Source organism: Lepus europaeus, chromosome 6, assembly GCF_033115175.1.
Source record: "Lepus europaeus isolate LE1 chromosome 6, mLepTim1.pri, whole genome shotgun sequence".
Lineage (NCBI taxonomy): Eukaryota > Metazoa > Chordata > Mammalia > Lagomorpha > Leporidae > Lepus > Lepus europaeus.
This window is the reverse complement of record NC_084832.1, coordinates 75634597-75651953: the sequence shown is the minus strand read 5'-3', so window position 1 is coordinate 75651953 and position 17357 is coordinate 75634597. Positions and strand designations below refer to the sequence as shown.

Below are 17357 nucleotides of genomic sequence, written 5' to 3'. Positions count from 1 at the left end.
CCACTTATATAAAGTCTCTAAAATAGATGCATTCATAGAATCCAAGAATAGAATGGTCATTGCCAGGGACCGGAGGTGAGGGGGTAATGAGATGTGGACATAAAGTTTCAGGTGAGCAAGGTGAAGGAGCTGCAGGGCTGCTGCACAATACCACGACTATCAGCAGTGATGGCTGTGCACTCAGGGATCGGTTAAGAGAATATACTTCATGGTAAGTGTTCTTGCCTCGATTAAATACATTTTTTAAAACAGGCAGAGTAGACAGTGAGAGAGAGAGACAGAGAGAAAGGTCTTCCTTCTCCGTTGGTTCACCCCCCAATGGCCACTGCGGCCAGCGCACAGCACTGATCCAATGCCAGGAGCCAGGTGCTTCCTCCTGGTCTCCCATGCGGGTGCAGGGCCCAAGCATCTGGGCCATCCTCCACTGCACTCCTGGGCCACAGCAGAGAGCTGGACTGGAAGAGGGGCAACCGGGACTAGAACCCGGCACCCCAACCGGGACTAGAACCCGGTGTGCCGGCGCCGCAGGCGGAGTATTAGCCTAGTGAGCCGTGGCGCCAGCCAGATTAAATACATTTTTAAAAGACTGGGAAGCTTATGAGATAGCAGACAGATAAGGGGTTCAGATCTTAGGTTGACTCCTTGGTGACTTTGCGTGGATGACTTAACGCCTCTGAACCTGCATGATCTTGTGTGTGATGGGAGACTGTTTGGTATTAAAGATAGCCCCTGAAATTTGAAGGAACACAATTTGGGGACTGTGGGAGAGTTACACCGAGTAAGAGGAAGGAAGAATGTATTTAACCCATACAAAGAAGAGAAACATTTCACATGACCAGAATTTTATGGAAATGAATTAAGCAAAAGTAAATGCACCATTGGGTATGTTTTTCTTCCAAGGCAAAAAAAAAAAAAAAAAAAAAAAAGTTTCTTTCTTTCTTTTCTTTTTTTTTTTTTTTTTGGACCTGATATTCTTTTCTTGGTTTACTTCAAAGAATGTAAAATTACTTGAGGATTGTCCATCACTTTGTTAAGTAATCTTTTTTTAGTTGCTCAAACTAATTGTTTCTTCTTATCCCAGAATTTTCTGTTTCTTAATAATGTTCCTCAGGGGAAAATAATTCTTTCTGTCATGTTAGGAGGATTTTTTTTCTTTTTACCCTAATTTTCTTTGCATGCCTTCAGGGTGTCTGGTCATTTTGAGTGTTTGCAGCACCTTTTAACATACCATTTCTTAAGCGCCCTCATAAATGCACTAGTAGACAGTTTATTATTTCTCTAAACACAGTGTGACCTGTTCCCACAGTAGCTGCGTCATCTTTCGTGTGTTATGTTTTATGAAATGTTCCTGTAATACCAGTAAACAAAATAAGTCTTACAGGAAGAGGGATTTGGGGGGCAAGTGTGATCCTAAAGCAAGACCCTCTAGCCCGTAGTAATTAAATCTGGCCCTCGGAATGAGCAAAATGCATCAGGGTCTGAAAACTGGCAAAGTGCGTAACTTACATCCAACTGTGAACAAAGAAGTCACATAAATTTACTTTTTTGTTGTAAGGTAAGGTTACATTGATCTCCAGAAAGTGACCATTGGTTACCACATAGACTCTCAGGGGCTTTTAAACATGATTTTGAAAATTTCCTGTGCTTGGGGTCAAACTCCAATAGTGGGAGCATCAGAAAGGGCGTTCAGTGGTAAAAAGCTGGCAAAACAGCCCTGTCTTCCAAGGAGTGTGGTGTGGAGGGAAGCAGAGAGGCTGTGTGACTACTGAGCATTTTTTTTTTATTAAAATTCCCATCTCGATGCAAACTGGCACACAGATAGGAGACAGGCCAAAGGGACGGATCTGAAAAGTGTTGCTGCCCCTACCAGGTGCATCTGGATTTTCTTACACCCCAAGAATATATGCAGCCTTCATTTCTCTCGGAAGCAGCCCCAAACAGTGGCATCCGAATGCCCTGGGCAAGTAGGGGAGAGCAGGTTCCTCCTCCAACCACTTGTTCTACTTAACTGTTCATTTTTTGTAGACTTGGTTGCAGTGTGACGTGTGTGTGTGTGTGTGTGTGTAGAACAGTTGCTGTTACCCCTCCTTAGTACAATGTAAGTTCCTATAAGGCAGGAGTCATTAGCTGTGTTCAGTGCTCTCTGCCCAGTACCTAGAACAGTGCCTTGTTTGCTAGATTTTGGTTGAAATGAATGAATGAATGAGTAATGAATGATGGCCTCTAAGGAGAGATGATGTTATCTTTCTGAAAATATAATTGGAAAAACCAATTGTTTCCCTGCAACATTCACTGCCACTATTAGCCTCTAGGGCTCTTATGTGAAGAAAATCAGGTTAGTGTTTCATTTCTTTTCAAGTGTCAATTTCAGTGTTACTGCTTGTGTTGATGATGCTGCAGTTAGGAAACTAGTCCTTCCTGGAAATGTTGGTAGCTCAGGGAAATCGTACCGAACTTCTGAGACCGCTGAGAGCAGGCAGCCTACAACTTAAAGTGTCAGTGAAATTGGGGGAAAAAATAGAATTATGTTCAAAAAGTCATTGTGTGGCCAGAAATAGATCTACTAAAGAGGAAATGAATGGGACCTAGAAGCCTAAAACAGACTCCTTGAATATTAGGGACTAGACTCTGCTTACTATAAATAATAGAGAACACAAAATACCTCCTAAAGCCGCCCAGCAAAATCAAAAAGGGAAAGAATTTGGAATAAAAATAATGAAAAAACATCAGCAAAATTCATTTAGAAGAAGGAAGTGGAGAAAAAGCAGAACATGCTTAATCTAAGGAGAAAACATCAATGAGAAAGTATAAATGGGCAAATTTCAAAAGGATTCAGTGATGAGAACCCTGATTAGTAGATGAAATAATGCCCTTCCTTTGCACCTCAGTGCCCTCCCCAGGAGCACTGGTTGGATGACTTTCCAGGGCATCCAAGCCATTTTGTGAGAATAGAAAGATGGGATAAGGGGCAGGCACCGTGGCGCAGTAGGTTAATCCTCCGCCTGCAGTGCCGGCATCCCATATGGGCGTCGGTTCTAGTCCCAGATGCTCCTCTTCCAGTCCAGCTCTCTGCCAATGGCCTGAGAAAGCAGAGGAAGATGACCCAAGTGCTTGTGCAGCTGCATAGGAGACCCAGAAGAAGCTCCTGGCTCCTGGCTTTGGATCAGCCCAGCTTTGGCCATTGCAGCCATTTGGGGAGTGAACCAGTGGATGGAAGACCTTTCTCTCTCTCTCTCTCTCTCTCTCTCTCTCTCTCTCTCTCTGTAACTCTACCTCTAAAATAAATAAGTAAATTCTTAAAAAAAAAAAAAGATGGGATGAAGAAAAAAGAACAAAGACAGCTGAAGCTAAAAACTTGATCACATGGATGCCTTTAGAAGTGGCTAAAAGAGGTATAATCTAGGTGTACTTTACTACAATTCAAAGCAAATAAAAATATATTTGCTTAAAGTAATATATCCTATGAAAGAAATTTTTATTTTTTTGTAGATGTTTTAAATTTATGTAAAAGATAGATTGACAGAAAGGGAGAGACAGAGAGAGCTCTTCCATCCACTGGTTCCCTCTCCGAATGCCTGTGACAGCCAAGAATGAGCCGAGCTGAAGCCAAGAGGCCTGAACTCCATCTGGGTCACCAATGTGGATGCAGGGAATCAAGCAATGGGGCCATAAAATGCTGCCTTCCGTGATGCTCATTAGCAAGAAGCTGAGGCAGAACCCAATCCCAAGAACTCTGATACAGGAGTGGACATCCCAGACAGTGTCTTAACCCATTGTGCCACAACACCTACCAATAACCAAGAAATTTAAATAAGAGTTTTTAATACAGCAAATTATTCCTTCAGCAACTATGAGGGTACTTATAAAAGTTTATAGATAAGCAGAACTGGAAAAATAAGTTTGTTTTGGTGCAATGAAAAATTTTAAAAAGAAGCAAATTTTTTTTTACAAAATGTGCATTTTCCATGAGCTTTTTGGAGACCCCTGTATTTGAATGGGGAAGATGAGATTAAAATGACTTGTCAGGACTCTCTCACAGCAAGGGATCCAGATTTCCATAGACCCAGCATAAAGAGAAAGCTGACCCTAGCTCGGAGCAGCTGGGTGATACTGGAAAGGTGGAAGGAGAGGTCCCATCCCAGATCCAGCCAGGTGGTGAGGAGACATTGACCCTGACCTTGAAGGGTAGGTACATGTGCTTGTCAGGTAGGGCAAAGAGTAAGGAAAGAGCACTAAGTCCCATTACTGCCTGCCTTTGCAAAGCTGAAAATGGGGCCTAAGTATGACTGTTACAGAATGCACGTTTTGTTTTGGTTTTACAATCAAAGGCAAATTTCAGTTTAAAATCAGACCCATGAATAGATTTAATTCTATTTCTTAAAAAAGATTTATTTATTTTGTTTATATTCAAAAGGCAGAGCAACAGAGAAAGAGAGAGAGAGAGAGAGAGAGAGACCATCCATCCACTGGTTTACCTCCCAAATGGCCACAATAGCCCAGGCTGGGCAAGGATGAAGCTAGGAGTCAGGAACTCCATCGAAGTCTCCCATGTGGGTGGGCAGAGGCCCAAGAAACTGGGTCATATTCTGCTGCCTTCCCAGGTGCACAGAATCAGCGCAGCCAGGACTAGAATCAGCACTCTTGTTTGGTATGCGGATGTCACATGCAGCAACTTTATCCACTGTACTCCAACGCCTGCCTGTAGATTTAAGTCTTGAGAGCTGGCTTCTTAGGGGCCATGGATTTATTCCTATTAAACACTAGAAAATAAAACTTAAATCATTTTAAAATGAAAGGCTTTTGGGAATTTATATCAATCTGTTTCCCACTTATTTTTACATTTCTGTGAGCCTCAGGGTCATCGCCAAAAATATGAATTGTGGCCAAATGCTGGGTCAATGTCTCTATCCTGTGAGACCAGTAGGTTCAGGCAACTGCGTTTTTAAGTTCTGGGAGCTTTCTAGGTTATGCCATTCTCTGTCTCTTCTGCTGCTGCTGGTGTTTCTCCCATAGGCGTTACACCTCTTCCTTAGAACTTTCTGTTTTCAGACCATCAGTGTCCCTCCGTATCCATGGGGGATTGGCTTCCAGAGCCCTGAAGATCCCCGAATCCACTGATGATCCAGTCCCTTGTACAAAATGATGTAGGAGTTGCATAGAACCTGTGCAATTGTCCCATGTACTTTAAATATCCCTAGTTTACCTATAGCTAGTACAGTGCAAATACTATGGAAATTGTTGCTACACTGTGTAGGAGATGACAAGGAAAAATTCTGTACCTGTTGAGTACAGACACTGTTTTTTAGAATATTTTCGATCCACAGTTGGTTGAATCTATGGATGCAGAACCCTCAGATACACAGGCGGCTGTGTTGTAAACTTGGAAACTACACACACTGTCTTAAGTTAGGTACAGGTTAAAAGCAAACACATGCTCCAGCAGGATCTGAGGATGGCGATGTCCTAATGTGTAGACTCCTACAGACTTTGTCACTCAGTTTTGATGCTCAAGGATCATGAATTGGTTGGCTCTCAACTCTATTGTCAGCAGATAACTGCGTTCCTGAAAGTCACCATGTCACAATGTTTCGTTTTGAAGTTTTTCCTGACAGAAGTGTAGGATTTGTTATGAATGAATGATGGTAGGATAAAGAAGAGTTACTGAAACTTGAGAGAGGGTCAGGTTCAAGGACACTTGTCCCATTACCCGTCTCTGTGTCGCCATCTGCCCGCCCAATTGATCTGTGTGCAAAGGAGGGATAGGCACGGTCTGCTTCAGTCATTCTCTGATCCGGCGCAGGGCTCTGCCAGGATAGGCTAGTTCCAGCTCACGCAAGCTGTCCACACAGTCCTTTGTCACAAAGAGATCTGGCTTCGAAGTACAGGTATGCAATTTTTTTTTTTTTTTTTTTTTTTTTTACAAAAGCACTGAATTTCTTTGACCTTTGAAATGGAAGACGCATCTGAGGGAATGTCCTGGTGTCTGAATTTCAGCTACCAGATTCAAAACACAGCCTTGTGGGAGGATTCTTGTGAAAATTCTCACTACACTTGTGGCTTTTGGGCCCCGGGACCCTATGATTATGAATCCATTCTTAAATTGTACATTCCATCAGCCCCATTATTGCTGTCCCCTAGAAATGGATTCCGTCTTGTGGAACAGCAAAGATGATACAAAGTTGTACTTCTAGTGGACGTTTTAGGTTCAATATTCTAGTCTCTGTGGCGTGATGCCCCATTAGGAACTTACGTGTCTTGCTGTGAGTTGGGGTCTGGAGGCCTTCCACTTCCACAAGGTGCCTGCACCAAGAGAGTACGAGGCAAAGCAGAGGAGTGGCCAGGATTTAATTTTCGTCACCTGATTGTTGATTTGTGCCTTCAGAATAAACAACAGCTTTTAGTAAGCTGTTCCCAGTGCCATCTTTTTTTTTTTGACAGGCAGAGTGGACAGTGAGAAAGAGAGAGACAGAGAGAAAGGTCTTCCTTTGCCGTTGGTTCACCCTCCAATGGCTGCCACGGCTGGCGCGCTGCGGCCGGCGCACCGCGCTGATCCGATGGCAGGAGCCAGGTGCTTCTCCTGGTCTCCCATGGGGTGCAGGGCCCAAGGACCTGGGCCATCCTCCACTGCACTCCCTGGCCACAGCAGAGAGCTGGCCTGGCAGAGGGGCAACTGGGACAGGATCGGTGCCCTGACCGGGACTAGAACCCGGTGTGCCGGCGCCGCAAGGCAGAGGATTAGCCTAGTGAGCCGCAGCGCCGGCCCCCAGTGCCATCTAATGAATGGCTCTTGCACTGCACATACTGCACCCTGTTTATTTTTAAAGATTTTTGTTTTCATTTATTTGAAAGGCAGAGTTACAGAGAGAGATGGAGACAGAAACAGAGACAGAGATCTTTCCTCCACTGGTTTACTCCCCAAATGACCGCAGTGGCCAGGACTAGGCCATGCAAAAACCAGGAGCCTAGAACTCCACCCATGTGGGTGGCAGGAGTGCGAACATCTTCTGCTGCCTTCTCAGCCACATTCGCAGGCAGCCAGATCAAAGTAGAGCAGCTGGGACTGGAATCTGTGCCCCTATGGGACGCTGGGTGTCACAGGTGGTGGCTTAACCCACGATGCCACAGCACCAGCCCTGTCCCTGTTCCTGAAGCCCCTGGTGTACTGACTCCCCGTGAATGACTCAGACCCACAGAAATAAAGTATGATGCTATTCTAGTTAAGAAGATTTCTTATCTCTGTACAGGTGCCATGTCCGTGGATTCAGCCATCCTCAGATCAAACATATTTAGGGGGGAAAAACCTAAAACCAACTATGCTGAATGTGTACAGACATTGTTCCTTAAGCAATGTAACAATTATTTACATGGCATTCGCATTACATCAGTATTCTAAGTCATCCTGAGATGACTTAGAGCAAATAAAAGGATGTTTAAAGAGGGACAACTGTGTTACATGTGGGAGGTACAGTCATGACACAGATCCAGCTAGACCACTATATAATTCCATTAGACTCAGAATGCCAATTCCCGGTGATAAGAGAGGATTCTGTGAGGCTAGAAGAAAGGTGGGGACAGAAGGGGACAAGCAGGAAGGCTTATGTGAGAATAGTGTGCTCGTGGGCCATTCAGGGCAGCAGCAAGACTCGGACACAGGGTCAAGGAAGACTGCTGAAGGCCCCCTCGAAACCAAGCCTATGTTTGTGAGGCCTGATGCTGACCATTTAGGGTTCCTGACAGTTTTGAGCAAAATAGTGTTACGATGAATGTCATGCAGAAGACAGATTAGTTTTGTGTGTCAATGAGATGGGATAAAGTCAGCCAAGAGGCTCCTTTCATAATCCGGTCATAGATTGCCATGGACCTAGACTATGCCATGGACCTAGACTAGGCTGTGGCAGGTGAAAGTGGTAGCATGAGAAGAACTTGATATACAGCACGTTCTATGGCTGTGACTGGAGAGCCTGTATTGTTGCCTTGTAGTGGTAGTTGAGACCTGGAAGGACCCTCCAGAAAGACGGAATCCTTCCACTGTGTGTCAGGTTAGATGAATTGGAGAGGAAGAGGCAGGAATCCTAAGGGAGAATCATCCACATAACACTGTGGAATGTGTGTGTGAGTCAATAAAAGAAACAAGGTACGTGTATGTATGCCTGTCTCAGCATTGGGCTGGACCTAGAGACAGGGTAAGAGAAACTACTACTTGCAGTTTCCAGAACGCTGTTCAGCTTTCTTGTTGAACTTGCTGTCCCCTTTGTTGTCAGTGACATCACCATCCTCTTACTTTCCAAACCAGCAACTTCCAGACTGGAAATTCCCTTTTATCTTGATTCTTTTCCTTGATCTCTGTATCCAATCACCTGGAAATACATTCTCTCTCTCTTTAAAGCCCATTTTATCATGATCCTGTCCTCAGCATCCTCTTAATACCTCTATCCTAAGTCTCCTTGGATACTTAGATTTCTTTCATTGGATATCGATATCTTGCCATCTTACAAATACTTGGGTGGAGGCAGGTGGTATATGCTAGAATTTAATGTGTCAAAGTATTGTAAAAAAAAAAAGAAAGAAAAACTACTGAGACATGAAATTTGCTTTTATAGACAAAATTTTTTGTAATAACTGTCTAAAACATATGGCTAACTCCATTGCATTCAACATGAAAGCCACTCCCTAGAGGCTCTGGTGTCTGCCACTGTTCAAAATGTAATCTAGGTGAAGATTCTGCACATTTTATAAAAGATGAAGAAGCTCATCACAATGTGAACCAAGTGCGGTGAGGGTGAAAAGTGAAACCCACACTTTGGATGGCAGAGGCAAGGCACTGCCTGAGGCTTCTGTATTTCAAGAGGTAGATCCCTTTCTGGAACAAGAGCCAATAGAGCTTCTGAAAGTTGGGTTTTGGAGAATTCTGGAAGAAAAAAACCCCAGAGTCTTTTCCATTTTATTAGGAATCAAAGATCTCCTGACAGTAAGAAAACCTGGACAAGATATGACTTCCTTCTCATATAAAATATTATCTTAGTCCATTTTCCTGGTACCTAAAAAAAATGATGCCCCAAATATCTTAAATATGGTTGGACTTACCAGCGATACAGTAAACTTAAATATAATTTACCTAAAGCAGCTTGGTCATCAGAAGGATTTTGAGTAAATGTGGTGTAATGCTAATATAATGTAATCAAAATAACTAAACTCTGATACCGTTTCTAAAGAATAAAGCTAGGTTATGATATTAAGTATGACATTCTTGATATGATTCATATCCTTATGTTTATGGTGTAATGCAACCCATCTGAATATTCATGATGTTATTTTCAGCCAGTAAGAACATCCATTCTGTTTTTCAGCTTCTCCAGTTGGCAACGGTTATATCAAGCCGCCAGTTCCACCTGCTTCTGGCACACACAAGGAGAAAGGCCCGCCAACCATGTTACCCATCAGTGTGGACCCAGACAGCAAACCAGGAGAATATGTCCTCAAGAGCTTATTCGTCAACTTCACCACTCAGGCTGAGCGCAAGATTCGCATCATCATGGCAGAGCCCCTGGTGAGTGTGTGCCACAAAACCCGCCCCTTTCTCCATCTATCTATGCACCGAATGCAGTCAGTTCTCTGTGTCCGTAGGTTTCACCTCTGTGGATTCATCCAACTACAGGCCAGAAATCTTGGGGGGAAATTGTATTTGTGGTAAAGAATTCCAGATTTTCTTTCTTGTCATTATTCCCTATTCCCTGAGTAGTACAATACAACAATGATTTTCATGGCATTCACATGTACTGGGTATTTTAAGTCATCTAGAGAGGATTTAAGGTATATGGGAAGATATGTACAGGTTCAGTGAAAATATTATGACCTTGTATTTGAGAGATTTCAGGGTCCAAGGGCAAACTCTAGACCCAGAGATGCCAAAGGATAACTGATTACAAGACTTGACCACCATCACAAAAGGTGGATTGCTTTTCTCCTAATTTGCAAAGATTGTTTTTTTTTTTAACTAAAGATCATTGGTAACTTTTAAAAAAAAATAAGTTCCTGATTTAAGAGGAAAAAAATTGAGGGTTAATGACTTTAAATCAATCTTCAGCACATACAATTCATGGCATAACTCACTGCTGCATTTCCAACTGAATAATTTAACAAGAGTGAATATAAATCATGGAAAAATTGTATTCAGAGTTCTTGATGTATGTGAGGACACATGTAACAGTAGGATTGAAAGATAAAGTGCAGCTCCCGTGAACTTTCTGAAGATGCATATATACATTAGGCAGACTCTTTTGTCCTAATTTTAAAGTAAATAAGGGCGGGGGGGTGGGGGGGACTCATCATTCCTCAAGTAGCTGCCTGGACTTTTCAATTTGAGAACAGACAGTTCTCTGTACCCTGTTGTCGGAGGAAGTGTGTTGGTGAATAGTTCAGAAACACCACTTTGATTGCTGAGAATTGGATGACGGGGGAATTTTGCCTCACCTCTAAGTCTCTTACTAGACAGATGAGACCCTTGGACATCTGGGCTTTCTTTGCAGATGTTTGTGCTGGAGTGTAAGGCTGTAAGGCGTGTGTCCGCCTGATGTTAATTGCTCTAGCAGGGCTGTAAGGAGGCTGAATCACCAAAGGACAATCCGGAAGGAAGAGAATGCAATGGGTAGATTCAGATTACAATACTTGTTTTCTGACCTTGGTGGAGCCACACACAATAAGAAAAAAGAAAGGAATTTAGAGTGACAGCTGTTTCTGTGAAGCCAGGCTTTGTACCCCCTGTGGGGATACCAAGGCAATGAGGAGATAATGAGAGGATTGCTTTACAAAATCATAGGTTAAAATAAGTAAGTGCAATATTGGTGAGCCCACAATACGGGTCTGTGGAAATATGTAACACTCAATGCACATTATCTGTTAAAAGTGACCTTTTTAAGCTTGATTAATGGTTGTTAAGTTGTACAAGAAAGAGACCTGATGTTGTGTTGGACAGGAGGATAACTGTACATAATGAAAACGTACTACATATTTTTCTAAAACAAAAAAGTTAAGGGATTTCAAATTTTTTAAAAGATTTATTTATTTATTTGAAAGTCAGAGTTACACAGAGAGAGAAGGAGAGGCAAAGAGGGAGAGGTCTTCCATCTGCTGGTTCACTCCCCAATTGGGCGCAGCTGGAGCTGAGCCTATCTGAAGCCAGGAGCCAGGAGTCTCCCATGTGGGTGCAGGGCCTCAAAGACTTGGGCTATCCTCTACTGCTTTCCCAGGCCATAGCAGAGAGCTGGATTGGAAGTGGAGCACCTGGGACTTGAACTGGTGCCCATCACCTGCGATGCTGGCACTGGAGGCAGTGGTTTTACCTACTACGCCACAGCACCGGCCCCTCAAATGTTTCATCATAAAGAAATGATTAATGTTTGAGGAGATGGATTTGTTTTATCTTTACTTAATACATGTGTCACAACACCAAAGGTACCCCATAAATACATGCACTTTTTCTATATCAGTTTAAAATCAAAAACTTTTTAAATGACCTTTATAACAATCACAACTTAAGGTTTGGAAGTCAATATTCAAGAACTTCTTTGCTAAATATGTTTACCTCAGGGTTATTAACTTTGCTCTTTAAAGTTTTTGTTAGATGAGTGGGAGTTATCTCTATGCATTCTATTTATAAAATTCCATACATTTATTGAATTTCTGTAATTATGAGTATTTTTTCTTATTTTTACAGTTTAAATCATTTAAATTTATTCTTAGTACAGTACCTGTTTTTCCATGCACTCATATTCTCATGCTTCTGCTACTGTTACTGACAACAGTGGCTAATATTTATGGTATACCTCCTGTGTCTCATGCACTGTGCTTGACTTCTCATCTCCCTTAATCATCCCAGTGACACTGGGTAGGCAATATTTATACCCTGTTAACAGACAGGGGAGATTGGCACAGAGAGGGGGAAGTAATTGCCCAAGGTCACAGGGTGCTGACGTGAATTGAAGCTAGGTAACTTCAGCCCATCCCTGAACCACTCTGCGCTCCCTTGCCAGGCTTTGCATGGTTATGATCATGTGGAGATACCTTTGGTCCCTTTTGACACTTACACAGGGCCCTTCTGTAACTCGAGTCAGCCAAGTCAGGTGCCTGAATTCCTATTGCCCAGAACAGCGCTGATCCTTGGAAACCCCTGCTAGATGAGGCAGCAAGGACTCCTCTCCAGGTGGAGGCAGGGAAGGAAGCTGCTTTGAGTCCAAAGCTTGTGGGGGAGTACAGGGTGGAGAGAGTGGTGCAACACAGTTATGATTCATTTCATTCCTTGCCACTGGAGAAGTGCTGGAGTGGCAGGTGTCTCTGACATTGTGTATCCTCGTGAATTTTCCTAAGGAACTGAGAAAGTTGTACAAAGGTTGAAAGAGATGTTTAAAAGGCTGCATCCTTACTCTTGTTGTGCCATCTATATTTTCACAGTAAATACTGGTATTTAAGAGTTTAGAAAGTAACATAGTTTGGGACTTTATCTTTGCTCATCATGAACTATGTTAATGTGGCATGATTTCTTCTTGGAGTCAACATTACATCTGAAATACTCACATGTACCCTAGCAGTATTTTACTTAGAGGTAGATATTTTTGTTCCTTTCTTTGACACAAGTTAAACATTTCCAAAAAAAAAAAAAGAAAAAAACTGAAGGGGCAGGTGCTGTGGTACAATGGATTAAGCTGCCATCTGCAGTGCAGGCATCCCATATGGATGCCGCTTTACATCCTGTCTGCTCCACTTCTAATCCAGCTCCCTGCTAATGTGCCTGGGAAAGCAGTAGAAGATGGCCCATGTATTTGGGCCCCTCCACCCAGGTGGAAGACCCAGAAGAAGCTCCTGGCTCCTGACTTCAGCCTGGCCCAGTGCCAGCCATTGCAGCCATTTGGGTAGTGAATCAGCAGATGAAAGATCTCTCTGTCTCTCTTCTTCTTACTCTCTCTGTAATTCTGCCTTTCAAATAAATAAATAAATCTTAAAAAAAAAAAAAAAAAAAAACCTGAGAATAGGTCTAAGTCCCCTTCATCAGCAAATCTTTATTGTTTACCTACTGTGAGAGATTTGGCTAGATACTCACGAAACATGCTTGGTGGTATGAGCTGACAAAATGTATTCAGTCGATTCTTAGTCTTGTTGCTTTTAATTAAGATAGACTGTTCATTCTCCCCGGGAATTTGGTAGAGATATAAACTTCTGTGCCACATCCATTTCTTCTCTGCTGAAAAATGCTTGGAAATTTTTTGTTCTTTATGGCTTATTTATAGGACAATAGATGTAAATGACTCCTATGGCCTGTTACTTAATTCTAAAAGTACAAATATACATTTGGCACTTCTTGCTATAGCTAGAAAGAAGTGTTATTTTTTGATGTATATGCAGATAATTTAAGGTGAATTCTAATAAATGTTCCCTACCATTTGTCTTGTCCAGCTAGCTTCATTTTGAAAGATTGAATGGTTAAAACTGATCATATGTTGGTTTGCATCAAATTACAAAAGTATATTCTCTTATTCTTAATATAACTAAAGCTTGAGATAGCAAGATAGTTTTCAAAAGTTTGTAAGTATGCATTTATGATTTTAGTGCTACTCAGGAATCTGTATTTTTCAGTTTTACATTTGGAAGACAGATTGAGAATTTCACACTGGTTAGATAGATGGTGTGCAATGAGTACAACATTAAATTAAAATTTAGAGTTTTATTTGTGACTTTTCAATATCCAAAGCCCTATATTATTGGGGGAGAGAAGAACAGTAAATATAAAAGTTTCTGGCAACACCAATTTTGGACTTTTTTCTTTCTGCATATCTCTGTAAACATCTATCACTTGTGCAGCGGTATTGCACTTTGTACCCAAAAGAGGCTCAGCTCATATTCATTAATATTGATGGGTAGCTCAGTAATTCAATTCTATTTTTATTGCTCCATGGGGACATTTGATAGCATTTGCTCTTGTCCAGTCATACCAATTATTTCCCCTTTCCCAAGCAAACTGTTCTAAATAATCCAAATGGCGCCATCTGTGTATTTTTTGTTTATTTTTAAAAAATGACATAATGGATATGATTTTTTCTTGCATCCTATTCTTTGCCTATGGTTTAAATTTTCTCCTTCTCAAAGTACATCATTTTTTAGCTCATTAAGAGTCAATGAATGGCAAGTCACTTCAATTTATGTATGTAAATGTCTTTATTTCTCCCTCATTTGTCAGTGATGGATTAACTGCACATCGGACTCAGGGTTGACATTCACTCTTCCTCTAGACTTTTGAAGTAACTTTTCATGGCATTGCCTCTGACATTGTTGAAATGTCTCGGTTGGTTTCTTATTTCTTTGTGAATTATTTACTTTTTCCCCTTTTGCTTTTATGATTTTTTTTTTTTTGTCTTTGGTGTCCTGCAGCTTTATTACACTGTGTTTGGAAGTCGATTTATATTTGTTTTCCTGTTGCAGGTACTTGTGCTTCTTGAATTGGGCATTTATGTCTTCCTTCAATTCAGAAAAATTCTTAGCTATTCATTATGTGAATATTGTCATTACTTTGCTTTCCCTCTCCTCTTTTTCTAAAACTCCTCTCAGATGTATACTTGACCTTCTCATGCTATAAGAAATACTTTCTTATCCTCCTTTTATGATTTATACACCTTTGTCTATTGCCGCCGCATTCTGGGAAATTTTCTTACATCTATCTTTTAATTCATAACATTCTCTTGGGTTATGTCTAATCTGTTGTTTAACACTCAATTTTTTCTAATTTGATTATTTTTTTTCTAAAAGAGCTCTCTTTTAAAATTTATTTTTATTTTTAATTGTATTTTGTTCCTCTCTTAACTGTTGAAATCTTTACTTAGTATATACTAAGTTGATCTACTGTATATAAAGATAATTGAAAATGAATCTTGATATGAATGGGATGGGAGAGGGAGTGGGAGATGGGATGGTTGGGAGTGGAGGGAGGTTATAGGGGGGAAAAGCCACTATAATCCAAAAGTTGTACTTTGGAAATTTATTAAAAAAAGTTCATGATTTTTGTTTCATGGCTTCAATCACCTTAAAACTTTTTTTTTTTTCTGTTTTCTTGTAGACTACTGTTCTATTATATAACTATTTGGGGGCCAGTAGTTCTATTTCTGTAGGTTAACTTTTGCCTGTGGTAAATTGTTGTCCATGTACTTTGAAAATTTTCATGTGAATTCTTTAATGGGACTTACTTTCCTGTGGGTCTTCCTGCAGCCATGGGTGTGTGTTGCTTCTCCAGCATGGCTTTGTTTATATGTCTTTATGTTGCCCCAGAGTTGTCATTGTTTGGAGCCTCATATTCTTTTGCTTTGTTGGCTCTCTGCACCTGGCAGGTGAAATAAATATAAACCCCAAACTCGCCAGCGCCGTGGCTCAATAGGCTAATCATCCGCCTGCGGCGCTGGCACACCGGGTTCTACTCCCAATCGGGGTGCCGGATTCTGTCCCAGTTGCCCCTCTTCCAGGCCAGCTCTCTGCTGTGGCCCGGGAGTGCAGTGGAGGATGGCCCAAGTACTTGGGCCCTGCACCCCATGGGAGACTAGGAGAAGCACCTGGCTCCTGCCTTCGGATCAGCGCAGTGCGCCGGCCGAGGCAGCCATTGGAGGGTGAACCAACAGCAAAGGAAACCTTTCTCTCTGTCTCACTCTCTCACTGTTCACTCTGCCTGTCAAAAAAAAAAAAAAAAAAAAAAAACTCACCTAAAACTTTAGCCAGTGGTTTCAAATTCCTTGTGAATTTTTTTTTCCTTGTTTTTGCCTAGAACCTAGGCAAAGGCTTCTGGAATATCTTCCCTTTTCTGTGCTAGGGGATAGATTTTTCTTAGTCCAGCATTCCTTTAGAGCCAAACTTGAGATTGCGCATATTGTTTCCAATATCCCACCTCCCCGGGCCCACAGCTTTATTTCCTGTCTCCCAGTAGATAACAAAAAAGCCTCCAGGATAATGAGACAAACATTCCTTTCCTCTCGGCAACCACTACACCACCTCTCCCCCTCCTTCTTTTCCTTTCACTGTGAGCTCATTTCTACATTTGTAAAATTTTTATTATTTATGTATTTGAAAGGCAAAGGGACAGAGAGAGATAAAGGCAGAGAAACAGACAGAGATCTCCCTTCCTCTGGTTCACACCCCAAATGCCCACAGCAGCTAAGATTGGCCTGGGCCAAAACTAGGAGCCAGGAACTCCATAACAGGAATCAGGAGCAGGACTCGAACAGGACAGAGGCAGCGCTGAACCCAGGCACTCTGATATGGCATGCAGGCATCCCAAGCAACATCTTAACCACTGTCCCAAATGATAATTTAAAAAAAAAAATGTTATTATCCCATTCAGCCTTACCAACTGGTTATTGCATGTGAGATTTGGGGTTATCTTAGTCCATCTTACTGCCCAAGTCCTCTGCGGAATTCTTGGATGACCTCCCATGAAGCTAAAGCCAGGGTGGGCCTTTGCACAGTGAGGCTCATGTACAAGCAGAGATTCCTAGGCCAAGTTGGGGTGCCCCAAAGTGAGTAAAAGGACAAGTGAGGGATTTGTCACTAATTCTTTCTACTCTGAGCCTGTCTGATGAATCTTCCCCTAAACACAGCTCTTTCCCTTACGTTTCTTGCACACAACCATTTCTCATTCTTGCACTCCTTGATTTGACCACAACCTGTCTTACTTCCACCATGAGCCTTTATGAACTCATGTTTCTTGCCTGCCACCAGTATGTATGCATATTGGACTCTCTTCGTGGAGTGCCATTCGCCTCCTCACCTTGCTTCTCTACCAAGGCCCAACTCAGATACCTCATATCTTCCCTGGGGTCCCTATGCTATCATGTTCACGTCGGTACATACACTTACAGAACCTGTAAATCTCTACTTTACTTAAAAAAATACCATCCATTCTCTCTACTTTATGTAAAGTACCATCCGGTCTCTCAAGCAAACTATTCTGTTGTTATTGAATTAATTAAGACTAAAAAATCGTAGATTATTGTAAGTTTTAAGGATAAATTTTTTTTTATTTGACAGGTAGAGTCATAGACAGTGAGAGAGAGAGACAGAGAAAGAGGTCTTCCTCTCCCAAATGGCCGCTAAAGCCAGTGCTGCGCCGATCCGAAGCCAGGAGCCAGGAGCTTCTTCCCGGTCTCCCAGGAAGGTGTAGGGGCCCAAGGACTTGGGCCATCCTCCACTGCCTTCCCGGGCCACAGCAGAGAGTTGGACTGGAAGAGGAGCAGCTGGGACTAGAACCCGGTGCCCATATGGGATGCCAGCGCTGCAGGTGGAGGATTAACTAAGTGAGCCACGGCGCCGGCCCCAAGGATACATTTTGA

The 17357-nt window shown here is 42.1% G+C and overlaps 1 protein-coding gene across 2 annotated transcripts in view; it reads left to right on the top strand.

Moving 5' to 3' along the window:
• The window catches only part of FRY (FRY microtubule binding protein), a 512138-nt gene that overhangs the window by 259176 nt on the left and 235605 nt on the right, over positions 1 to 17357 (top strand). For both annotated transcript variants that reach the window (XM_062194404.1, XM_062194403.1), the window contains one exon: positions 9348 to 9547. In XM_062194404.1, coding sequence (XP_062050388.1) covers positions 9428 to 9547 — 120 coding nt within the window. In that variant the 5' untranslated portion in view covers positions 9348 to 9427. The remainder of the gene's footprint in view (positions 1 to 9347; positions 9548 to 17357) is intronic.